The following is a 27,258-nucleotide window of genomic DNA, read 5'->3' as shown; positions in this document are numbered from 1 at the left end:
GTGTTGATTTCTCTTTTATTTTTTTGTGAAAGTTTGCAAAAGTTTGATGTTATTTTGTTTTTAAACATTTGGTACAATTCACCAATGATACATACTGTTTGGGGGCTTTTCTTTGTGGGAAGTTTTTTGATTGCTACTTCAGTCTCTTTACTCTTACAGGTCTATTCAGATTTTCTTTTTCTTGTTCAGTCAATGTTGTGTCTTTATAGGAATTTATTCCTTTCATCTAGGCTATTTAATTTGTTAGCATACAGTTGATAATAGCACTCCCTTAGGATCCTTTTTATTTATCTAAGGCTAGTACTGCTATTTCTCTTTCATATTTGATTTTATTTTTGAATGTTACCTCCAACCCATGGTGAACCTAGTTAAAGTTTTGTTAATTTTCGTGGTCTTTCAAAGAACTAATTTTAGTTTTATTAATTTTCTTTTTTCTTTTTTCCATTTGTTATTTCATTTACTTCCATGCTAGTGTTTATATTATTCCCTTCCTTCTATTTATTCTGCGTTTAGTTTTATTTTTTTAAATATAAGATTAGCTGTTGATTTAATATCTCTCTTCTCAACAAAAGCATTTATAGCTACAAAATTTCCTCAGACCACTGCTTTTGCTGCATTCATAGATTTTTGGCACATTATGTTTACCTTTTCATGTATCTTTTCCTAATTTCTTTGGTGATGTCTTTTTGACCCATTGATTATTAAGAAGTGTGTTGTTTGATTTCCACACATCTGTGAATTTCCCAAATTGTTCCTGTAACTGATTTCTATTTTCATTTCATTGTGGTTATAGAACATACTTTCTATTATTTCAGGGTTTTTTTGTAAAGGCTAGGGGCGCCTGGGTGGTTTGGCCGGTTAAGCATCCAACTTCAGCTCAGGTCATGATCTCACTGTTTGTGAGTTCAAGCCCTGCATTGGGCTCTGTGCTGACAGCTCAAAGCCTGGAGCCTGCTTTGGGTTCGTATCTCCCTCTCTCTCTGCTCCTCCCCCGCTCATGCTCTGTCTCTCTCTCTCTCTCAAAAATATACATGAAAAAAATTAAAAACTTAAAAAAAATAATAAAGGCTTATTTTGGGGTGTAGCATATTGTATCCTAGAGAATGTTCTGTGTGCTCATAAGAAAAATAAGTACTCTGCTTTTGTTGGGTGCAGCATTCTATAAATGTCTGTTAGATCTAATTGGTTTGTAGTTTTGATCAAGTCATCTGTTTCTGGGTTGACACTGGGCCTAATTCTATTCACTATTAAAAGTGGGGTGTTGAAGTCTCCAGCTTCAGTTGTTGTTGAACTATTTCATCTTTTAGTTCTATCAGTTTGGCATCATGTACTTAGAGGCTATATGAGGTGCATACATACTTATACTTACTTATGTCTTTCTGATTCACTTTTTATCATTAAAATATTCTTGTCTCTACTGACAGTTTTTGTTTTAAATTCTATTTTGTCTGATATCAGAGATCTGATATGCAGCTCTCTTTTGTTTGTGTGGTGTATTTTTTTTCATACCCTTTTTTTTTTTTTGTCTTTAAACCTAAAATATTTCTCTGATAGCATACAGTTGAATCATTTCTTTCCATTCTGGTAATCTCTATTTTCTGTTTGGAGCATTTAATTTATTTACCTTTAAAATAATTATTGATGAGGGTAGAATTAAGTCTACGATGTGGTTTTCTTTATGTCTGACATATCTTTTTGTTCCTTTATTCCTTTATTGCTCACTGTTTTGGGTTAAATTAATATTCTTTACTATACAATTTTAATTCCCTTTTTCTTTTTGTATATATATTCTGTGAGTTGTTTTCTTAGTGGTTACACTGAGAAGTACAGTTAACATTTTGACTTAAAACAATGTAGTTTGGATTAGCTTCATTTAAGTAGTATGTAAAAACTTTAATACAGCTCTTTATCTTTTTGTCTCCTTTGTGCTACTATTATATAGATTCCATCTTTATACACTGTAAACTCATCAACACATTTTTGTAATTATTTCCTTAAGAAGTTGTCTTTCAAATCAAATGGAGAAGTTACAAAAAAAGTCTTTTTATATTTACCTATGTAGTTACTTTTTCTGCTGCTCTTTATTTCTTCATGTAGATTTGCGTTACTGTCAAATGACTTTTTGTTTCAACCTGAAGAACCTCCATTAGTTTTTCTTGAAGAGTGGATCTGCTAGTAATGATCTCTATTATCATTTATTTGGGAATATGTTAATTGCTGCATATTGAATAGTTTTGCTGCATATTGAATGATAGGTAGAGTCTTTCAACACAAAATGTTGAAAACATATTCCTACTAACTTTTGACCTCCAAGTTTTCTGATGAGAAGTCTGTTGTTAGTCTTACTGAGAATCCTTTCTACATGATATGTTTTTCTGTTGCTATTTTCAAGATTCTTGTCTTTGGTTTCAGCGATTTGATTATGATATTCCTAGATCTGGAGCTTTTTGAGTTTATCCTGTTGGGGTTTGTTTAGCTTCTTGGATGTACAGATTAATGTTTTTCATCAAAATTGGGGACGTTAGGGCCATTATGTATTCAAATATTTTTTCTCCCTTTTCTCTCCTTCTGTGACTCCTATTATGCATATGATAGTACAGTTGGTGGTATCCCGTAGATCTCTGAGGCTCTGACATTTTTCTTCTTTTTTCTTTCTGTTCCTCAAACTAGATAATTCCAAAATACTTATCTTAGAAGTTCACTGACTCTTTCCCCTACTAGTTCAAATTTCTTGAGCACCTCTAGTTAATATTGTGCTTTTCAACTCCAGAATTTTTATTTTATTAATAATTTCTATTTTTCAATGACATTTTATTTTCTTATTTTTTAAATTTTTAAATGTTTATTTATTTTTAAGAGAGAGACAGAGACAGAGTACAAGCATGGGAGGGGAAGAGAGAGAGGGAGACACAGAACCTGAGGCAGTCTCCAGGCTCTGAGCTGTCGGCACAGAGCCCAATGCAGGGCTCGAACTCAGACCAGGAAATCATGACCTGAGCCGAAGTCAGACACTTAACCAACTGAGCCACCCAGGTGCCCCCATTGACATTTTCTGTTTGCTGTAATTCTTACACTTTCTTTCTCTCTCTCTACATATATATATATACACATATATATATATGTATATGTGTATATATATATATGTAACATATATATGTAATATATTTATTTTATATGTTGTATATGTATGTAATGTGTATATGTATATGTAATATATATGTATGTATATGTGTATATGTATGTTATATATACATATATTTATTTTATATGTGTATATATGTATCTTTATTTTATATATGTATATGTATGTCTTTATTATATATATATCTTTATAAACATATGTATATGTATATATATATCTTTATAAACATATATGTATGTGTGTATATATATATATATATATATATTAAATCTAATGTCTATTCCTCAGGGATAGTTTCTCTTAACTTCGATTCCTGTGTAGAGTTATACTTTACTGTCTCCTTATATTTATCATAATTTTTGGTTGATAACTGGACATTTGAAATGATATAATGTGGCAGACCTGGAAATTAGATTCTCTATACCCACTCCGTATGATTTGTCATTTTTTGTTATTGTTACTATTTTAGTTGGTGACTTTCCTGAAGTAATTATATAAAGTCTATATTTTTTTGGTTTTTTGATCACTGAAATGTCTGTTTGGTTAGCTTAGTAGTCAACTAATGGTTGGACAGAAATTTCCTTAAATGCCTGGAACCAAGTTCTGCACCCTTTTCCAAGGGGCTCTGTGTGTGTTGGGACTTGTTTTCATTGCTTCAATATGCTTTTTATAACTCTGTCTTAGTTAGATTTTACTTCCTGTTTGCACAGAGGTCAACCAGAGATGAAAATTAGAGCCTTCTCTGGTCTTTCTTAGGCATACACACAGTCCTGCACATATGCATGGCCTTCTAGATTTCCAGGAATATGTGGGAGCTTTTCAGAGTATCCTGTAGACATATCATTTCCCAGTGTTGCCTTTTAATTTTTGGCCAGCCCCTTACTTTTCCTAACTCATATCATCATCTGAGTTGCCACTGATGGTTTTTGATAAATATCCTCAGGATACAGCTATTCACTTCTGGCTCTGAGTCACATCAAATAAAGATGAGCCCAGAGAATGAAACTTTACAGACTTTTCAGGGGCTGCTATATAGGTCATATAATGACCCTTCTCTGGATATAGGGCTTTGGAGGCACTCTGAACCCATTTTGCCCTATCTGGTGACTGCTAGCCTCATGGTTTTCAGTTACCATTGTTGTGAGTCTGTTTTTGAGGCTGCCATAGAGCTGGTAAGAGAGTGATGGGAACAGGACAGGTTAAAATTCCTCAAAGTTTGCAGTTTTTGCCAAGATTCAACTCTGTGTGTGTGTGTGTGTGTGTGTGTGCGCGCGCGCGTGCACGTGTGCGGACGCGCGTGAGAGAGAGGGAGAGAGAATACATGCTTTTTGAATTGTTGCAACCCTTTGGCTAATTTTCATACTTATTAAAAAGTTGGTTTTGACCATTTTTGCCAGTGTGCTTGCCTTTATGGAAGAGCCGGTTTTCATTACTCCCTGTTCCAAAAGTGCTTCCCCTTTACTTATTTGTTCTAAGGTTAAAATTTTCCATTTCCATCTTAAAAATTCCATTTGCTGATTCATATTTTTCTATTTGAAATGTTAAGTTTCATATTCCTTAAGTGTGTACATCTCCATACATAACACAGAATTATATACTAACATAGGGACATTTTCCATTAAGCTTTTTCATCATCTTTCTGTTATTCTTCTTCCCCACCAAACCACATGTTCACATGAATGTACATGAGCTTTTTCTGGCATATTTGGATTGACATTAGAATTGGAAATAGGGAAGCATCGTGTTTAAGTAAGATGAGCAGTGAATTATTGATGTGTAGCTATCAGCAACCTAAAAAACTTTTCTTTACATTTAAACTTATTACCCAAGATCCTTTTGCAAAGTTTTTCCTAATTAACTCTGCCTGTAGCATTTCAGTAATTCCCTCCACCCTTAAATATAAAGTGCAGTAATCAGATGGGCACATATGTTAATATACATAAAAAGCTGTGACCTTGGCCCAGTGATGGTTTCCCACATAACTTCCCAGTTTGGTGTCATCCATTAATTGTGAATAAGAAGCTAATATGAAGAAAATGCTTTGATGATCTTCTTTAGGTGCCTTCTTTAATAGAAATGCCAAGTGTTTAATACCCTCCTTTCAGCATATTCTTAAGGAAAGTCACAGTCAATGAACCAAGCAGCTTCACATTTACTTGGTTCCATGACGGCCTCTAACTTCAAAATTAAATCTGTAAATTTAGTGACTAAAAGCATAGGCTTAGGAGAAAAGCAGACCTGTATGCACAGATACACACACACACACACACACACACACACACACACAGAATATGCTTGTATACTCTTTGTGCTTAGCACATCCCTGGCATATAGTAAACATTAAATAAATGGTAGATACATATATTTCTAGATATAACTACACGAATACACACATACCTATAGCATCACAAATTATTAAATACCAGTATATGTATATTGATTGAGAAAAGACTCAAACAGATTCATACACTTGTTTTAGAATTAGTAAATGTAAAACGTTGGTTGATTAAAACTAAAACATCTAAATGAGATGTGTTTATATCAAATATCTCATAAAACAGATTATTGTAAATTTATTAACTTCTTCTAAACTTTAAAAATAAAGATTTTTTAGTGTACAGTATTTGAAACTATATTTTTCTTAATTTTATGCTAAGCATTTTCAGGTCAAGAACTGTAGGCTGCATTTCTCTGTATTTCCTATACTGTGTGTATGGCCTTCTATATAGCACACACTTGAGATATTTATTACATGAATGAGATCTTAATTAATTCATCTTTTTAGAAATTGTTTATAATCTGTTAATAAATTTAACACATGTTTTTAGGAGTGCTTTTTTAAAAATTTTTTTTAACGTTTATTTATTTTTGAGACAGAGAGACAGAGCATGAACAGGGGAGGGGCAGAGAGAGAGGGAGACACAGAATCTGAAACAGGCTCCAGGCTCTGAGCTGTCAGCACAGAGCCCAACGTGGGGCTCAAACTTACGGAGCGTGAGATCAAGGAGTGCTTTTAAGTAGATCTCAAAAGTTTCTGTAATAGATTGTCTTGAAATATTAAGGACTACAACTGTTTGCACTTAGAATTGGTGCTCAGGAAATCCTGAAGATGTCGTTAAGCACCAAAAAGAGATTTAAATTTCATTCTCAAAAGACTTGTCTTCAGACCTTATGTTATTTTTAAGTAACAGGTGTTTTATGACTATTATGCATACTTAAGCAGAGAGGCATAAACCTGTACCTCACTCTAAAAGAAAACAATGGAAATTATTGCTTATTTCGACATTGGAGTCCCTACTAAGTGCCTTTTCAAGTTTAGAGAGGGTTTTTCCAAAGTAGTTTTACAGCAATACAGGTCTGTCTGTTTGAAGACCCTTTTATAACTTATTTTTCTATTTATGTTTATTTTTAAGTTCTTTAACATTTATGTAGTTATGTACTTTTGAAATTTTTTTACTACCTCTCACAACCCTATGGCTATGGAAAGACCTGGCTAGGTAAGTATCATCTACAGGTAGGTAAAACCAGGTAATAAATACAATACAGTTAAAAAGAATATTCATTTATCATAAGGGATATATTTCTATATATAATCTCTATGAATTTCTGCTTTAAACTATAGAGTTTAAAATTTATAACTGCTAAAACTGTGTTTATAAATTGTGAGTAATATGTTATTTGCAAATACTTGAATTTATTCTTGTTTAAATATATTGTTTGCATCTAGCTCTTAATAATTTTTTATTTACTCATAGCTTATGGTTTATTATAAGAATTTAAAGAAATGTATTATACTTTCAGGAGTAATTCATAACTTAGGGAACCTGGGTGGCTCAGTTAAGCATCCAACTCTTGATTTCAGCTCAGGTCATGATCTCACAGTTTGTGGGTTCCAGCCCCACATCAGGCTCTGTGCTGACAGCATGGAGCCTGCTTCAGATTCTTTCTCTCCCTCTCTCTCTCTGCCCCCTCCCTGCTCATGCACATGTGCACACTCTCTCTCTCTCTCAAAAGAAATTAAAAAAAAAAAGAAATTCATAAATAATTATTTTAGAATTTAATATGAGCACACACCCTGGTACTGTGTATTAACAACTTAAAAATAGATAAACAGAAGAGTAACTTGTACAAGTATTAAAAGTAGCCCTTTTTCTGAAAAGGCCTACCAGACCAAAAACAATAAAATATCCAGTAAAACAGAAGCTCTCTGGGGCACCTGGGTGGCTCAGTCGGTTAAGCATCAGACTTCAGCTCAGGTCATGATCTCTTGGCTTGTGGGTTCAAGCCCCGCATCAGATCCTGTGCTGACAGCTCAGAACCTGGAGCCTGTTTCAGATTCTGTGTCTCCACCTCTCTCTGCCTCTGGTCCACTTGCGCGCTCTGTCTCAAAAATAAACAAGCATTTAAAAAAAAATTAAAAAACAAAACAAAACAAAAACAGAAGCTCTCTTAGAGCAGGGATTGTTGTCTGTATTGTTCACTGCTATCTCCCCAGCCTGTCAGAATAGCTCAGGCACGGTAGGTACCTCATAATTGTTGCTCAATGAACAGATTCTATTTTTCAGTTCTGCTTGTTTTCCTGTTTTAAAGATCTCACTAATCCTTAAGAGGTTGTAGGGAAACTGAAGGAATGTTTGCCCTGACTCCTGGTTGCAGTTTGATCATGTGCTTATTGATAAAATGACGGAGTAGATGTTAAATTACTCAGATCTAGAGCTAGTCAGCATTTCAGTGAGACAAGAGGAAAACTAAGCAAGATAAGTAAAACTAATAGGAAAGGAAGAACAGGTTTACTTTTTCTTTTTTTAAAGTTTTGCCGGTAACACTTTGTTTCAAGATTTGGCTTTATATTTTATGCTTCTTACCCATTCAGTTGCATACTTTATATGTGCAAAAAAGAAATGTGCATGTTTTATAAAGTAGATCATTGAAATAAAATACTAACTAAACTTTTAAGTATGTTAGAGTCACCTGGAAGGCTTGTTAAAACACAGATTGTTGGGCCCATCCCCAGAATAAATGATTTTAGTTGCTCTGGAATGGGGTCTAAGAATTTGCATTTTTAACAAATTTCCAGGTAATGTTGCTGCTGCTGGTCTGGAGAGCACACCATAAAAACCCTAATTTAAATCAATGATTCATAATTCTCTTTTTGCTATCCCTTCCAAGAAAGAAAAATTACACTGCCATTTTTTTTCACTAACAACAACAACAACAAAATCTGTACTCCAGTCTATAAAATAGCCTGCATCATTCTCTTGATTTTTTTAGGAGATAACCAATAAAAGGTTACATTTGAGCTCCTTCTCAAATGAAGCACTAATGATTCAGTGTAACAAAATGTGTGAATTACGATTTCTAACAGGAAAAGTTATAAGTGATACCAATCATCAAATAAAATGAGTGGCTTTATGTGTGAAGTCCAAAGGTCAAGTCATTCCTATTTGTCAAAGAAGTAGTAATTTCTAAATGGTAATTCAGAAGAAATGCTGTATTGTTGTTCTTTATTCAGTACCAGGAGGCTTTTCCGGTGTAGTGTTGTAGCAGTTAAACAAGCTTTTCCAATTTATGGATGATCACAAATAATATAGCCACACTATTATCCAACAAATTACTATTTTGAATTTACCTTGAAATTTGTGAATGTTATTTTTTTGGAATAGTTAACTGAGTACATGTTATGATAGAATTTTGAAAGCTCAAGGGTATACCACATAGCATCTGGTCCAGACCTGTTCATTTACAGCCATCCAGTCTGAGTGTTTTATGGTACATTTCAGCCTTGGAGGCCCAAACAGGACTGGTAACTAAACATGTTAATTCCTAGTTTGGTATTCTTTCCATTACCCTAGTTACTTTACCAGAAGATATTTAGAATTTAGTATTTTCAAATATTTGTTTGATAAAGTGTTTAAGGTTCACATATACTAACATTATATAGCAGGATAGGAACAGATAGTTTGTCTGGCACAGAGACAATAAACTTTGTGCAATTATTTACTTTTTTTAATCTCTGTTTTCTTAATTTATTATTATCCAGATAAGATCAGTTAAAAATAATAGGACCTTGGTTTCTTTTTTTATAAACATCTGTGGGGTATCTTACATAGTACTTACGAAAATAATCATAAGAGACCATATATCTTCCTACCACATGATGCTTGAAATGGGCTGTATGCTTTTTATTCCTCTCATGAAATAAAATACAGTCCCAGTGTCACTTAGTAAAGTAGTCATTGGAATATTCAGTAATGTATTTCTGTGCGATTTAGAATTTTTTGTTAAATTTGGTTTTCTACTAGCATTTTTTAATCTGCTCTTTTTTTCTATTTTAGTAATAAAGACCAAATATTCTGTAATTGACATCATTGAGGAGTGAGACTTTCTTAAATCTTATTTTACTTGTTAAATGGTTGCTGGGGGCAGTGGGTGGGTATAGCCATGGCAGGAAAGGGGGGCCCACCCAGAGGCTGATGCTCAAGGGCATGGCGGTTGGCAAGACATACCTACTCATGAGCTGTGCCACCGACGCCTTCCTGGAGGAGTTGTGCCCACCATCTGCAGTGCAGTCAGCTACAGGGCGGAGGGCAAGCACCCCATCCTGAGACTCTGTGATACAGCAGAACAGGAAGATAGTCATCAGACAGGAACACTATGGTCATCTGAGGCCTGTATCTTATGCAGTGCCTGATGTCTTCCTTATATGCTTCTCTGTGACCTTATTTCGAAATGTGAAAGAGGAGTGGGCATCAGAACTTAGGGAACACACACTAAATGTGCCTCGTTTATTAGGAACTCAGACTGATCTTCAAGGTGAGCCCCAAAACTTTAACAAAACTGAATAATATGAAAGAAAATCTTGTTTATATATAGAACAAGGACAGAAACTAGCAAGAGACAGGGGCCACCATGTGGAAAGTTCAACTTTAACCCAGAAGGGGTTGAAGACAGTGTTTGATGAGGCTGTTGTAGCCATTATAATTCCAGAGAAAAACACTGTGCGAAAAAAAAAAAAAAAGGATCAGGGTATATAAACTGCTGTTTGATTACATGAGAAGTTTCTTCATTGGCCAAGGAAACAGTTTCTTTCTTTCAGAAATCATTTGAAATACTACAGCTGTACCCAGACTTCTTATAACTTCTTGTAAAAAAAAAAAAAAAAAAAAAAAAAAGCATTTTACAGCTTGAGAGAAGAGGGTGGGGGAACCCTGTTGCCAATTCTACAAAATTAAGAATGTTTCCTCAATGTCCAAGAAGCAGAAAACAGCATTTGAAACACAATCTATTATAAATATTTCAGCTGGAAGGCACAGTCTCTCAGGGGTTTGCTAGTTTAAAAAGCTACAGACCCATCATGTTGTAAGTACATAAAACCCAGTACATTTACACGTAAATGGAACTGCCTGGCTGAGACATACTCATTTCTGCACCGTCCTTATGGAGTCTGCAGAAAGAAGTATCTTCTCCCTTTGCTCCAGTTAATTGTTCTTGCATGTAAGTTGCTGTACCAGTATACCCAGAGTGATAAATCCAAGGCCAGCCACGTAGCCAGAGCTCACTTTAAGCATCTCCTGTATACGTGAGGAGAAAATATGTAAAATCAAAAAAGAACAATGTTTTATCATTTGAAACACAAGTGTAACCTGAATATATCTATATTAAAGCTTAATGCACTTTCTTAAAGAATGCCAAATGTGTAATAAAGTCGTAAGTGCATTTACCTTGAGCACTAAAACTGTACACATTTTAGTTGATGTGCCTTAAATTGTAACAAGGCTTCTGGCAAAAAAAAATAATAAACCTGAGATGTTACTTTTCGTTTCACTTTATGTTAATTGGTCATAATCCTGCCAATAACCATAAGGAGGACTTTTAATAGTCTTTGGCTGAGGGGCGCCTGGGTGGCTCATTTGGTTAAGCATCTGACTTTGGTTCAGGCCATGATCTCATGGTTTGTAAGTTCAAGCCCTGCATTGGACTCTGCACTGACAGTACGGAGCCTGTTTGGGATTCTCTTTCTCTCCTTCTCTCTACCTTTCCCCAACTCGCTCTCACTCTCTCTCTCAAAATAAATAAAAACTTTTTAAAATAAGTCTTTGGCTGAGTACTAATGTGTCTGTGCTTGGGGTAAAACTCCATAAGGAAAGGACCATCAGAAATTAGCTACACAACAGAATGGGAACAATTCACATTCCTGACAGCCATAATGGCAAAACCTCCTAAAGTGTGGGGCATAGAGGAAAATTAGCAGGAAGCAGTGGGGGTTATTGAGCCCTAGACTAAAATCCTCATGAATCTGTTCTAACAAAACTTAAAATCAAACCTGAAAAGGGTCACACTATTCTCAATGACTACACACCAGTAAAAGATCCAATTCTCTTTAAAGGAATACAAGAAAATCCAGCATTCACCAAAGTAAAATTCACATGTATTAGTTCCCTAGGGCTGTAGTAACAAATTACCACAAACACAGTGTGGCTTAAAACAACGAAAGTTTATTCTTTTACTATTTCTAGAGGCCAGGAGTCTGAAATCAAGTTAAGCAAGGAGAAAGCGGAGGGAATGTGGTAGGATTCAGGTCCACGTTGTCTGCAGCCTGGCACAAAGAAGTTCCCGATGATTGTAGACCCAGCTGAAGCGGTCCTAAAGGAGAAAGTACTCAAGTTTATGAGTTTATTCAGCATAACTTTGCTTGTTGAATGACTTGGGACCATTATTAATATTGATTTTTAGATTATATTATAATTGAAGTTGCAAGAAACATCTGCTGCTCAGCAATACTGGTTAATGTTCCCTCCGTACACTGGTTTTGAGAGCCACTGAGAACTCTTCAGAGACAACTACAATAAAAATTTCTCAGAAGATAATACAAAGAGGAATTCACCTCAGTGTCTTACAACAGCCTGGCAGACCCTGCTTACCAAGAAATAGTCTCTGACGAGCACTGCTTTGAAAACTAAAAAAGGAATGTCAGGAAAAAAAATAAATAAAAGCTTACCCTGGCACTCCCATCATGACTGCACCCAAGTAGTTTGGCCAGTTTGAAAAGAAGGAACTCTGTTTCAAGTATGTGAATTACGGACAAAATGTGATCGAGTGAGTTTTGTTTAAAAAAAAAAATCTCATTTCCCAGACCTGCCATTACCAACATGGGCACATGAACGAATTTTTTTTTTTTTAATAATTTTTTGAAGTTTATTTATTTATTTTGAGAGAGAGAGTGAGAGTGAGAGTGGTGGAGGGGCAGAAAGAGAAGGAAGGAGAGAAAAAGGAAATGAGAGAGAATCCCGAGCAGGCTAGCTGCTGTCAGTGCAGAGCCAGATGTGGGGCTCGATCTCAGGAACCGTGAGATCATGACCTGAGCCGAAACAAGAGTCGAACGCTTAACCGACTGAGCCACCCAGGCGCCCCATGAACGAATTTTTTAAACTTCTTTTGCAGAAATATTTCATAACTGCTCTGTCAGCTCAAAGATACTGCTGAGGGTGTTGTGTCGTTCCTACATGCTCCAGCACTGTGTGCAAAGCAGTGGTGCCTTATAGAAGACACTCGTCACAAGAATGGTCGAGAAAATTTCCTGTGACAAGACCTACCAAAATAAAGAGGAAAGTAGACACGGTGTTAAGTTAAAAGAAACCTCCTGATGGGATTGCGTCTCTCAACTTTTTTATGGAGCTTTACGCTACCCTAAAATAGTGAGATAATAACAAAGTGTAATTGGAGATGGGGGAGACAATTGATGCAGAATCCACTGCAAATTTTAAAAAGCAGAGAAGTTTATTGTGTATACAAAGATGCTCAGAAGAGAGTAAGTGATCCTCAGATGAGAAGATGACATACTGGATAAAAACACACACTGTAGCGTAAGCAGACTATATAGATTAGATAGCAGAATATAAGCCATGTGGCTTTAGTCCTGTACCTTCAGTACGATGAAGGAATGGCCGTAACTCCACTGCCAGGATGTGGACTGTTGGCATGTGCAGCACACGGATTCCTCACTATATAGCGGTTTTTCGCTTAAGTGTCAGTAATGGTATAATGGTGACATGCTCCAAAGACGGTTTCTTTGCTTTGAGGGATGTAGCCTCCCTAATGATGTTGGTGATGGAGTTTGGTGACGAGGCCATCGTTTCTACACTAGGAGATAAAATAATAGTGTTGAACACCGTACTGTAAGCTGGTAAGGCTCTAAAATGGGTAGAATTAAGTTGTCCATTTGCGGTGCCATGGCAGGTAGTAGTGAGTGATTCATCTGACACCATCAGGTTGTAGAACTGGGTCAATCTGCCAGGACTGCTGTAACAAAGTACCAATAAACTAAGGGCTTAAAAAATTTTTGCTCACAGTTCTAGAAATTGGAAGTCCAGAATCAAGTAGCCAGCTGGGTTGGTTTCTCCTGAGACCTCCCTCCTTGACTTGCAGACAGCTGCTTTCTCACTGTGTCCTCATATGTCCTTTTTCTCTGTGCATGCATGTTCCTGCTGTTTCTTCCTCTTTTTTATAAGGACAGCAGTCCTGTTGGATTAGGGCCCCACCCATATGACTTTATTTAACCTTAATTACCTCCATAAGGCCTTATCTCCAAGTACAGTCACATGGTAGTTAGGGCTCCAACCTATGAATTTGGGGGGCATACAGTTCAGTCCATAACAGGGTCAAAGAGGGTGGAACATAACTTACAAAGACTGGAGGGCTGTGTAACACTAGTGTTCTATAGGGGCACCTGAGTGGCTCAGCCGGTTGGGCATCAGACTCTTAATTTAGGCTCAGGTCATGATTTCCCAGTCATGGGATCAAGCCCCACATTGGACTCTGCACTGACAGCCAGAACCTGCTTGGAATTCTCTCTTTCTCACCCTCTCCCTCTCTGTCTCTGTCTCTGTCTCTCAAGATAAATAAACATTAAAAAAAAAAAAAGTGTGCAATATTTGTGTAAGGAGGATAATCAGTGGATACTTTAACAGGCAAGTTGAAATGTAGGATCTTAGAGGTCTTTTGGACCCCTGTACCTCTGAAGAGGCTCTTATCAAATACCATAGTGGAGAATTCAGGAAAGGTTTTCTGGCTCTAGGTTGATGGATTCCAGATTGTCAGTAATCCACCCAAGGACCCATGCCTGATACGGGATTTTATAAATGATTCTCTTGCCTGAGCCAAATCGCTCCTGCCCTTCTTCCGAGCAGCCAGCTCTGGCTCCTGATAAATAAGCACACACCAACCTCATCCTTCCATAAGATTCACCCACGTTGTGCTATGTCGGTGCACCAGTGCCAGGGTGAGGAGCCCACTGTTTTCTGCGGCTGGAAATCAGGTGTCGTGAAAGAGCAGGCCTGCAGGTGACCCAGGTCTTGATTCTCTCTGCAGAGCCAGCCACTTACATGGTGCCACCCAGAACTGCGTCTGCTCTTTCCTGAGGTTTGGGGAACTCTGTCCCTCGTCCCTTCTTCTCTCTGCTGCTTCCTCGTGTGTTTGATTCCAGACAAAGACGTCCTATAAATGTATTTAGTTTTGGAGAAAAAAAAAAAAGTAACTCCTTATAGTTTACTTTAGACAAGCTACTAAAGTTCTCGGTACATAAAATCCCTGTTATAAAATTGAAATGAGAATTCATACCATCACAGGATTGTCTAAGAACATATGTAAGCAGCTAGAATTGTACCTAGACCGTGGCAGGCATGCAGAACATTTTTATTAGCTTTCTTCTTCTGTGACAGTGCCAGGTAGAAGAATAAAGGAGAAAAGGTTTGGAGAAGACAGAAGGAAGGAAGAGTTAAAAGTTTCACTTTTACAGGACGCCTGGGTGGCTCAGTCGGTTAAGCATCTGGCCTCGGCTCAGGTTGTGATCTCACGGTCTGTGAGTTCGAGCCCTGCATGGGGCTCTGTGCTGACAGCTCGGAGCCTAGAGCTTGCTTTGGATTCTGTGTCTCCCTCTCTGTCTGCCCCTCCCCTGCTCTCTTTCTCTCTCTCTCTCTCAAAAGTAAATAAACATTAAAAAAAAATTTTTTTAAGTTCCACTTTTACATAAATAGTTTGGCATCAGTACACTAAAAGTTATAAAAGATTTGTAAACTTGAAACCACATCCTGTGTAGCATATTGTTTATTACAGACTGTGCTAAGCAGTACAATAGGAATGGCATTTGTACCATTTGAATTAAATTATTTTTACTGCCCTTATACCATATAGTGACAGCAGGTAAGTCCACATTTATCCATTAAAATATCCTGGTTAATGTGTTAATAAATATTGTAAACTAAAAGGCACCACAAAGAGATTTGTAAACTGTTACGGAATCTCCTGCTTAAAACCCTTCTCTCTTCCCATGGCCTCTATTATGAGCATGAGCTCCTACAATGTGCATGATCTAGCCCCTACTTGTCCCTGTACCCTCTTTCCCCCACCTGGCTAGTTAGGCTCTTGCCGCTAATTCAGGCTCCCACCATATTGAATATTTTGGGTTTCTCTTCCCTGGACTCACACAAGCAATACAGTCTGCCCAAGACATGCTTTCTGTCTCTTCACCTGGTTAATTCCTGATTATCCTTTATTCTCCTGGAGAGCCAAAATGAGGTAGCCCTTCTAGAAAGGGTCCTATTTATTATTGTATATTTAGCCCCTAGCCTAGTAGCAGGTGCATTAGGATTTCAGTAAACACTTGTTAAGTGAATGAATCAGTATGTAACCTAAATGCACAAAGGATTGTAATGATAATTTTCCATTACTTATATAGTTGTATAACCTGTTAATTTTCAGATGCCATTTAAGTAGGAAAAGGAGTCGTTTCTTCTTTAGTGTACATATTATGTTCTGTGTTACACAATGCATGACATATAACATGGATTGAGATCTGCCTCATCCCTATAACTGCTCTAAGGGATTTGTTAAGTTTCTGTGCAAGCCATTCATTTTTATTGGGTTTTTTAAAAATAAAAAGATCGAATACAGTGACTACCGTACAGTATAGGAAAGAGTATTCTTGTAGAAAGACTTTTCTTCTTAAATTTGTATCTGGTGAAAATAACTTTATTAAGAGTATTTTTAAAGTAATCAAAAGACTTAGTTTGATATAAAATACCAAAAAAGCATGTGTTCACGGGAAAATATATTTTTAAAAGAGACATTAACAGTGATCAAGTGATCACAATGAAGTTATGTAATCAGGCTGTTTCATTACGTTTTGTTGTTTGTAAAATTGTTGACGTTCTGAGGAATTTTTTTTCAGTTACATCTGCTTAGCACAGAGCATGGGATCCAAAGGGAGTATAAGACAATTCTAAGAGAGTTAATGGTGTGTGAGCCTTCTTTTTATTTGCTTCACAAGTAATTCACTTAAAAAAAAATTAACATCTGCTATTTTGAAGCTAATCTTAGTGTATTGAATGCTCTTAACCATTTCTCAATCCCGCAGTCTTTTATCTTGCTTCTCCTGCTGTGTTCCCACCACCCCTGATCCCATTAGCAAACCTTGAGACAGCCTCAGACTTACCAAAGTACTGCTTTGGTTTCAGCTGCTCTTCTGCAAGAGGAAGTGAATGTTGGGGGTTTTCTCTGTGGTACAGTTGTGATAAAGCTGTGGTGGTCTTATCTCTCTCGTAGGTAGTGGCTCTTTATGACTACACAGCAAATCGATCAGATGAACTAAGCATCCATCGCGGAGACATTATCCGAGTGTTTTTCAAAGATAATGAGGACTGGTGGTATGGCAGCAGAGGAAAGGGACAGGAGGGTTATTTCCCAGCTAATCATGTGGCTAGTGAAAGTAAGTTTTATGCTCCCTTCCTGGCTTACTAATATGGTATAACTGATAGTCCAAGATTTTATCATCTGCTACCCTTTACTCTCTCTGTAACTTTTGCATACGTTTACCAATGGGTATTGCTTTTCATTCTCTTGATGCAAAAAATAAAAATAAAAAGGTGGCACTGATGCACTAGAAAGCTACTACATTCCGAGATTGGAATATTTCCTTCATGGACTTAGCCCAGGGGACCTGCCTCTCTAGCTACCAACATTCTTCAGCCCTACGTGCCGGCCACCTGCTTCATACACTCATGTCGGCTCATCTCTTGCCGCAGCGACTTCTCAGTTGACAGGCCCTGTGAGAACCAGTCTCTTTTTTACTCTGTATACCTCAGTCCTGGCTGGTACCTGCTAGAACAGAACCACATCAGGTTGTTTCATTCTCGGGTGAATTAAATCCCCATTTGTGAGAGGCAAAGGAAATGAGCTGGAGAAGAAGTTCTAAATAGGAGTTTGTGAGAGCTGTAGATGTCCTAGCAGGCATTGGAGAGGTACAAATAGAACTAATACAGAGAGCCTGAAGATAAAACAGTTTAAAGACTGAAGAAAGGAGAGAAGTGGGAGCAGTGCTTCTTGAGAAGAATGCTTCTTATCAGCAGTTCACTGGATGGGTTGGTGCAAAAGCACAATACTCAGGGGTCAGGGAAACTGACTTTTAATCCTTGCTTGACAGCTAATATCAATATGCCTCAGTTTCCTCCTATAAAATGAGGAAGTTCAGCTCCGTCACCTGTAAGCCTCCTTCCAGAAACACTAAAATTGTATAGTTCTGGTTTAAAATGTAGTACAGGCAGCCTTGAGAGCACACTTTTTTGAATCATTACTGTTAAGTCCTTTGTTTCTGCAAAAAAGAAAATATTATAAGTAACAGTTTGACTTTCAGGCTAGTCTGCAAAACCCCATTTAACCCAAACTGGCTGAACAAAATACTGTTGATTCCTAATGTAAGTTCTGAATTTTGAGAGCAAAAGAGACGAAGGAAAAGAGGAAGAATCGTTTCTTCCATGAGAACTGGGTGCTAGGCTAGGCGCAGATGAATTTACTTCTCTTTCACCCCCTCTCATTACCGTGTCTGCACCCTGGTACTTCCCAGGGCCCCCTTCCCCAGTCTCCAGAGCTCCTGGTCTCTGCAGCTCTTTCCCTCAGCTAATCTGCTGCTTTCAGCAAAGTCCTCCCCTCAAAAGTGCGAAGTGTCTCAAAAATTACCCACTTCTCTCCCTCATAACAAATTCTTAATTTCCTCCATGCCACTGTTGTAATTCTTCTCTGAGCAATAAATGATTGATAGGTCTTAAAAATGCTTTTAATATTCAAAAGAGGATGCACAGTGGAGAAAAATTAAGAGTGCAGAAAGAAGAAATTTCGGGACAGGTTAATTCCCAGTCACTTTCATAAGCTCAGTACTTGTAACTTGCAGATCGGTTCAGATGTCCCAGTTCTTCCTTCCCTTTCCCAGTGATGGCTTTCCCTCTAGATCAACAGCCCCAGTCTGGCAGGAGTAACTCCCATTTTCAAGTCAAGAGAGCTGCCGGCCCAATGACAGTCACTCTGCAGTATGTCTGTAATTTTAACGGGGTATTATAATCCACTGTTTCTTCTAGACAAAGTGGAAACATTCAAACTATTTTTTTTTTTTACTTGACAGTATAAAAAGATGGTGTATTTATTTCCATGCAGGATGGTATTAGATGTTTTAACTTTAGAGTAGTTATTTTGTTTAGAACAGTTAGTTTGTAGAAATAACCTCTTAGGCTTATGAATCTTGAGAGGCTATAGGTATGTGATCTACAGTGGGTTAAAAATCCATGAAAATTGGTTTCTGTTCCATAATAACCAAAGTGAGACTTCTGAAGCATACTGCAGTGGTGGTTGATGGCTGCATGCAGAAATTAATTCCATGTTCCAAGGAGTGACCATCCTTCGACTGCCATAATTCCTTATTGTATCCCAGGGTAATTGGTATTTGCTTTTGGCCTCAGTCACTGCTTCTTGAAAAAGCCTTTTATACAGAACACACAAAAAATTCTCAGAAAACCCGAGAATATAATGATTGAATTTCCATCAGGGGTTATCTTCTTTTCCCCTTTATCCTACTTTATACCTGAATTTAACAAAAACGCACCTGCTCAGTTTTAACACTAGAGAATAAAGACCATCAGCGGCATATCCCACTCTAAAAATAGTAGGAGAAATTGTCCTTTATCTTCATCTGAAGCCCAATATGCAAAGCAAATGCTCTAAGGGAGTGTATATATGTGAACAGACTCTGTACCAACCGTTCAGTTGAAAGCCATGTCCTCTAGGAGAACACAATAGAAGTACCCCATTATTATAAAGAACTTACTCCTTTTGTATCTTAAGCCACTGGAAAGAAAAACATGAACAGCTTCACTTAATGACATCTAACATCCTTTCCAATGAGAGATAAAGAAGCCTAATAATAAAATCAACCCATACACAAAGCCAATTAATATATCTTATAATTTAAGGATTTCAATCAGGTATATTTTACCAATGTCTCTCAATTCAGAGTTGCCCAGGATTTTCATTTAACTGAAACATGTTTTCTGTTTAGTCCTTTAAAATTCCCACATTGATCCTGAGAAACTTAACAGAAGACCGTGAGGGAGGGGAAGGAAAAAAAAGAGAGAGGGAGGGAGCTAAACCATAAGAGACTCTTAAAAACTGAGAACAAACTGAGGGTTGATGGGGGATGGGAGAGAGGGGAGGGTGGGTGATAGGTATTGAAGAGGGCACCTGTTGGGATGAGCACTGGGTATTGTATAGAAAACAACTTGACAATAAATTTCCAAATAAATAAATAAATAAATAAATAAATAAATAAATAAATAAATAATAAAATTCCCACATAAGCTTTTCAGAGTCAACACTGTATGTAAATAGATTATATAAATTATAATCTTAGACTATCAGAACCTTAGACTCAGACTGTGAACAGATTCAATATTGTATATAGCCCTAGCCCCATGCTCATTTATTTCATACCGTCTTCCCAAATTATTCTTTCTCCTTACCTCTGCCTGCAAAATCCTACCTATTCTTCAGAGTCTGACATACCTACCACTTCTTGCGTTGAGCATTTGCCATCCACATCAGAACTTGTCTTTATTGTCTCTCTTTTGAATAATGATATATTCTGTTTTATGTTACAATGGTGAACACGTCTGTCCCTGACCAGATTGTAGGCTCCTTGAGAGCAAAGGCTGTCTTTTGATCCTCTTCCAACTCCTCTACCAGTACCTAGCGGGTAACCTTGCCTGTAGCAGGTTCCTGGTAAATGTGAGTTGAGAGAAAATGAGATAAGCATCTGCATGACCACATAAGAAGTGAAAATGACACCTTCTATGTTTTTCAAATCCTGCTGATCAAAACTTTCCAATCATAAATTATGTTCTTTTGATAACTACTGTGTGCAACTATGAATTGACTATAATATTAAGTTCCAGGTAGCTTATTGGCTTATTGTTACACCAAGGAAGTGACTATCAATACCTTTAGTTTCATATCTGCCCCCCCCCACTGTTTCCCCCACCCCTGGCGTCAGTGCTCCTCAATTTGTGACGTGAATTCCTCGTTCAATTCCAGCACTGTATCAAGAGCTGCCTCCAGAGATAAAGGAGCGATCCCCTCCTTTAACCACAAAGGAGAAAACCAAACTGGAAAAACCTTCTTCAGCTCTTCAAAAGGTAAATGTTTTCAAGAATATGGATTGCATATGAACTGTAATTTTTGCTCTCTGGATAAAATACAGCTTTATTTTTCATGCTTATATACTTCATTGCTTTCATTATGGTTTCTTTTAATATTGGCACCTACGTTATGAAATATATAAGGCAAATATTATTATCATTATTATCATAATATTAGTAGCCATAATAGCCATTTTCCAGATAAGGAAACTGAGGAGGCTCAGAGGGATGAAAATAGACCCCAGGTCACAGCCCAGGTGGTGGGGCAAGGACCCCAAGTGGAACCTGTGACTTTAAGTGTGATGCTGTTTCTGTGTTGATGCTGTGCTGACCCTGTCACCCACCTGCCTGAGGGTACACAGTTAGGCTAGAGGTCTTAGAGCCCACAGAATAAACATGTTCTATTTTCCTGGAGCATTCCTTTGACTTGCTAGGAATTCAGAATGTTTTAAGCTAAAAAGAAAATGGATAGGGGCACCTGGGTGGCTCAGTCGGTTGAGTGACCGACTTCGGCTCAGGTCATGATCTCACGGTTTGTGAGTTTGAGCCCCACCTTGGGCTCTGTGCTGACAGCTCAGAGCCTGGAACCCGCTTCGGATTCTGTGTCTCCCTCTCTCTCTGTCCCTCCCCTGCTCATGCTCTGTCTCTGTCTCAGAAATAAATAAATATTTAAAAAAATTAAAAAATTTAAAAAAAGAAAAAAAGAAAATGGATATATTAGAGAAATGTCATGTTTTTTAGCCTGTGCCATCTGATCCCCCGGGGATATCAGTCTGTTCTTTTGATGTTAGTATTACTTCGATAGAAAAGTTTAATAAGCAGTGTACCATCATATATATTACTTATTAAACCTAAAACTTTATTTCTTGACTCCTTAAACTGACATATATTTTTTGTACAAATACCATGTCATGATAGGGTTATTGTTGTTTTTTCCTGATAGAGTTTTTTGACAGTTGAACCTGTCCATGTGTCATTTAGTCATTCAGCCTGTGTTTATTGAGTGCTTATTTCCATGCTGGGCATTCTTTTCGTCCTCATGGAAACAGGATTGAGTAGGCAAAGCATATGCCCGTCAGGAGCCTGCAGGCTGGTGGGTGAGACACCAGCGGACTAGGGCAATTCCAGCGGACAATGGTGGGAACTATCATGAAGCTATGTGCACAGTGCCTTGGGAACACACAGGAAGAAACCCTCTGAATGTGCCCTGGGAGTCCAGGAAGAGTTCTCAGACAGGATCATTCTTGAGCTGAGGCTTATACAATGAAAAAGTATATGCTAGTTAGATGATCTTAGAAAAAACATCTAGCAGAGGGAACAACTTGAGAAAACTGTGGTACGCTATGGTTATGTTTGAGGAACATGGGGTCTGATGGGGAGAAGGAGAGGAGAAATGCAAGAGCCAGGCCACGGAGAGCTTAGTGTGCCTGCTAAGATGCTTACATTGTAAATGCATCAGACAGAGGGGATCCCCTTAGAGGAGGTAATCCAGGGAGTGACATGGACAGATTTGTCTGTTAAAAATACATTCTAGTGGCAACACAGTGGTTGGATCAGAGATACCTAAGACCTGGGTCAGGGAAATTCATTAGGAAACCACTGAAACAAAATATAAAAGCCTGAACTAGTGGGGAAACAGGGAGGATGTAAGGTATCATTGATAGGATTTTTTGATTGAATATGATTAGGGAAGTTGGAAATCTAGGATTGTGCTAAGGCCCTGGCTTATTATACAACTGATTGGAGGGTAGTACCATGGAAATAATAAAAGAATGAGGAATAGTTGGGGGCGTAGAGACTGACAGTGGTAACGAGGAGCCTGTGATGAATTCAGTTTTAGAGATCTTGATTTGTTAGTGGTGTCTGTAGTGCTCCCAGGTGGAAATAGTCCCTAGGAAGTCAGACATGCAGGATTGGAATTTGAGAGAAGGTAGGGGTTCAGATCACGTGGGGAGGAGTTAGTGTATGCATTGTATTCTATCAGAAGAGTAGAAGCTTGTAATGAAGGAGAAAGCCCGGGGGGGGGGGGGGGGGGGGTGGCGGGGGAGGGGGGGATGTTGTAGAGTTTTGAGAGAAAAGCCAGGGACAGAATCCCAAGTGAACACTGGTATTTAAGGGAGAATCTGAGAAAGAGGAGACATTAAGAAAGAATAATCGAGTGGAAGGAAGGAACCAGAAAAAAAGAAGTGCCCTGGAAACCAGGAGAGAAGAAAGGTTCAAGGAGGGTATGGTCAGCAATGTCAGAAACAGCCAGTCAGTTCGGCAGTGGAAGCATTTGGTAATCCGGAAGCCCTGGCACCTGTACAGAAGTATCAGTGATTGACAACTAGTATGGCCGGGATTGAAGAGTAGAATGGGGCCTCAGCAAGGGAACTCATAGAGGTCATTCCCAGAGCTTCACCTGAAAGGAAAAAAAGATTCCCACTGTGTCTGGAGGGCGACACGCTTCCACAAGTGACTGTGTAAATACTGGAGTGACGTGTCAAACTATATACTAAGGAGACAAAAGCAATGGGCAGGTTTAGGTTGCAAATAGATAAAGAAAGCACACATAGATCTTGGAGGAAGCAGGAGGTTTTTATCAGAAAGACAGGTTGATAGATTAGCCTTGGCTTAGAGCAGTGGTTCTCAACCTAAGGTGATTTGGCCTCCCGGGAGGCATTTGGCAGGCATTTGGTCTGGAAATATTTTTACAAATACATGCATAGAGGGGGATACTGTTGTCATAGATACTGCTAAACATCTAGAATGTACAGGACAACTCCCCCACCACCAAAGGATCATCTGGCCAAAAATATCAGCAAGGCTGAACTTAGAGCAGTGCCCCTCTGAGACAGGTAAATGTCAGTGAAGATACAAATAAGTTGGTAGGGTGGAAGTCCAGAAATTAAGGTTGGCATTATGTTCTCCACCACAGAAAAGAGGTCCACTTCAAAAGTGAGGGCCAAAGGAGTTAGGAAGAATAGTGACCCTTAGAATGCCTGTAAAGAGAGCAGGCATGAGAGCTCATCTGAGACGTCTAGAGAGGTTCCTGAGTGGTGCTGAGAGCTGCTGTTTGTGTCCTCTGAAAATGTAGGTGGCCTAATTCTGTGTAGTTGGATTTTTTCCTTCAGTTGTGTTCAGCATGCGGGCCATAGCAGTGGAGGAGGCATATTTGGTTCGATACGTAACCAGGGCAGTTGTGATAAAGCACGAGAGGATAAGAGACTTGATAGTGTTGTTAAGAGAGTCACCAGAGTGACAGACACACCGTGGGGGATCTGCCAGATTGAAAAGGATGTGGAATCAGGAGAAGACTGGCCCACTTAGGAAGCAGGGTTCTCTGCAAGGTTGCGGTAAGCCATGCCTGCCCACGTGGAGGCAGAGTGTCAGACCCTAAAGGAGGTGACAAGCTGGGGACGCCTGGCTGGCTCATTTGGTGGAGGATGCCACTCTTGACTTGGGTTTATGAGTTTGAGCCCCACATTGGGTATAGAGATTACTTAAAAATAAAGTCTTTAAGGGGCACCTGGATGGCTCAGTCAGTTAAGCGTCCAACTTTGGCTCAGGTCATGATCTCGCAGTCCGGGAGTTCGAGCCCCACGTCAGGCTCTGTGCTGACAGCCTGGAGCCTGCTTCGGATACGGTGTCTCCCTCTCTCTCTGCTCTTCCGCAGCGTGCTCTCTCTCTCTCTCTCTCTCTCTCCTCTCTCTCTCTCAAAAATAAACATTAAAAATATATAGTAATAAAATAAAATAAAATCTTAAAAAAAAAAAAAAGTTGGAACTATGCCCTGTAAGCCCACAGACTCTTTTGCTTACTTGATATTTCAGATGTCAGGCAACTGAGGTTATAATAAATTCACAGAGCACGTATAAGAGCTGAAGTGAATAGAAGGACACATTGTAAAAATTGAGTTGGTCAAGGAACTGGACCCAGAGTGGTGAATAGGTTGTTCTCTTGGACTTTAAAATTCTATAATGGTTACAAGAGTTGGGATAAAGGGGACACTGGTGACCCAAGAGCTGATGTCCTTGATTCTTACATTAGAACAGATGTCTCACTCTTGGCTTCACATTGAAATCACCTAAGAAATTAAAAAAAAATAAACATCGATACCTGTCCCCACACCCAGAATGTGATTTAATTGCTCTGGAGTGGGATCTCAGCATGGGTAGATTTCAGAAGCTTTCCAGATTATTTCGATGTGCAGCCAACATTGAGAACCATTGTGTTAGAGTAACCACAAGGTCTGAGGCAACAACTACAAAGACAAATAGGGAGTGGTGTAGTCAGGTGTCAAGGCATCCAAGGAAGAGTGTTTTGAAGGTATAAGCCTTTGGGGCACATGGCTGCCTCAGTTGGTAAAGCATGAAACTCTTATCCTGTGAGTTCGAGCCCCAAATTGAGTGTAGAGATTACTTTAAAAAAAAAAGTATTGGGGCGCCTGGATGGCTCAGTCGGTTGAGCGACCGACTTCGGCTCAGGTCATGATCTCACAGTCTGTGAGTTCGAGCCCCGTGTCGGGCTCTGTGCTGACAGCTCGGAGCCTGTGGAGCCTGCTTCCGATTCTGTGTCTCCCTCTCTCTCTGACCCTCCCCCGTTCATGCTCTGTCTCAAAAATAAATAAACGTTAAAAAAAATTCAAAAAAAAAAGTATTAATAGCCTAAAATTAACAACAGAGAGTTAAGAGGGGGCATGTGTTAACTCCAGGCCCCTGGGATTCATGGTTGGGTTATATAAGAATGAACAGCCTGTGCTACAAAGAACTGAAAAAAAAATGTTTCTAGGTAAAGTACCAGTTTCAAATACAGCAAGGACATATGACAGTGGTCACCTGTGACAGTATGGGGACAACAAGGGATACAGTTCAAAGGGTCGGTAAGGTATTTGAGCAAATGCTACATGTGCAATATTATCCATTGTTTGTAAATGAGCACCAGGGTTAAGAATTTAGGAAGATACTAATGTACATTTACAACCTAAAGACATTTTATGCAAAAAAGCATTTATAACATCAGCACAGGGAGTCATTGTAATAGCTCACAATATTCGTAGAGATGCTATGAAAGGCATAACCTTTACTTCTAGTGACTTCCTGGTATCCCTGACTCCACATCATGCTGACCTTTGAAATTGGGGTTACTCAACCCCCACGTCTGTGTGCAGTAGCCTTGAACTAATTCTGCTCTTACTGGCTGCCTGGGATGTTGGTATTGCCCTTACCTCTTCCTGATGCACCTGTGTTCCTATGGATACAGACCTCTTAACCTGCTTCTCAGAGTCCCCAGTTCTCACCTCTGCCCCTACTTCTCCACTTAGAATAACTCACTTCATCAAAAAATATTGTGTGCTTTTTCCTTTCACAGACTGATGTCCATGATTCATGTATATCTTTGTATTTATAATCCAGCAGAGTAATTCTTCAGATATCCGTCTTGACCCTTGAGGTCTGCCTCAGGCTAATCCCACTACCGCCCAAAGTCTAGTTCTAACAGACCTCAAGGACCTTGCAGACATGCAAAGTAAAACATTTAAAAACATAAAAATAGGTAAAGCAAGGAAGTTGCAGAGGATAAGACTCCATGTGGGCAAGAGAGGAGAAGAGTCTTCATGTTGAGAGGGAACTCAAATGGCCTTTAACGTTTAAGATGCATAGATTTCTTTGGTTGAAGAACATCATTTTATCTGCTCAGACTGGATTCTTGTGTTAGAATAGAGTCCTACATGTTTTTTCTCCTAGGAATATAACAGGTATATAGGTAGATAATGTTTTACTTTCCCTCTCTGAGAAGGTATCAGGAATGATATACGCTTATGTAAAAGAAGAAACAGTAATGTTGTCCCAGGTAATCAAAATGCTTTGGGTACACTTTGAGTCATGATGCAGATGGCCAGCCCTTGAGAAATGTGTAACCAGGCTTCCTTAGCACCTGGCATAGTTGCCTTTCTTCAGTTGAGTCCTTTATCAGAATATATATGGTTTGATTTTATCAAGATCCTGCCACAAATTCTATCAGATGTTTAATTTCATGTGCAAGTTTTATATTTATTATCATATAGAAGATATGTTTAAAAAGAAGAACATGAAAAGTAGTTCTGATAAGTGCTTAGAATTGGGGAGGGGAGGGTCCTAAGTTCATAGAATTACAGAATTGATGACATGGAAGGAACCTTAGAGATCATCCACGGTGATTCTAGTCAATTCCTTCATTTTACAGATAAGGAAATCAAGATCCAGAAAGGTTGTAAGAGTTTTGTTCAGAATGACTCCTAATTAGGAGCTCGGACTTCATGTTCTCAGGCTAGTGCCCCTTTGTCCCCACCACCTAGTCAACAGCACAGACAGCTGTTACCTGCACAGCTAGCCACGTTTCGTGTCACATTGGTTTTTACATTCCTGTTTTGTTTGCTTCATGGGGCCCATCTCCACGTGGAAGTTTTTAGAATTGTATTCTCTGTACTTTTTAAGGAAAAAAGGAAACCACCTCAGTAGTTTTCTTTCTTCTTGAACTTATCTCTATTCAAACTATGGAATAAGAAGTAAAATTATACCTTTTAATAGCTTGGCAGCTGCTGAATCCTGTAAGTCCTTCCAAGTGGAACACACCTGTTCTGTTGCT

At 38.5% G+C, this 27,258-nt stretch overlaps 1 protein-coding gene and 1 pseudogene across 6 annotated transcripts in view; both read left to right on the top strand.

Moving 5' to 3' along the window:
* AHI1 (Abelson helper integration site 1) overlaps positions 1-27,258 on the top strand; it is a 203,656-nt gene that overhangs the window by 141,025 nt on the left and 35,373 nt on the right. For 5 of the 6 annotated variants that reach the window (XM_042939896.1, XM_042939900.1, XM_042939898.1 and 2 more), the window contains 2 exons: positions 16,742-16,904; positions 20,552-20,652. In XM_042939896.1, the coding sequence (XP_042795830.1) occupies positions 16,742-16,904; positions 20,552-20,652 (264 nt within the window). The remainder of the gene's footprint in view (positions 1-16,741; positions 16,905-20,551; positions 20,653-27,258) is intronic. The other variant, XR_006202832.1, reaches the window with a different exon arrangement.
* On the top strand, positions 8,120-11,082 carry LOC122220408 (annotated as a pseudogene).

Source organism: Panthera leo, chromosome B2, assembly GCF_018350215.1.
Source record: "Panthera leo isolate Ple1 chromosome B2, P.leo_Ple1_pat1.1, whole genome shotgun sequence".
NCBI classification, from domain to species: domain Eukaryota; kingdom Metazoa; phylum Chordata; class Mammalia; order Carnivora; family Felidae; genus Panthera; species Panthera leo.
This window is presented reverse-complemented; position numbering and strand designations above follow the sequence as displayed.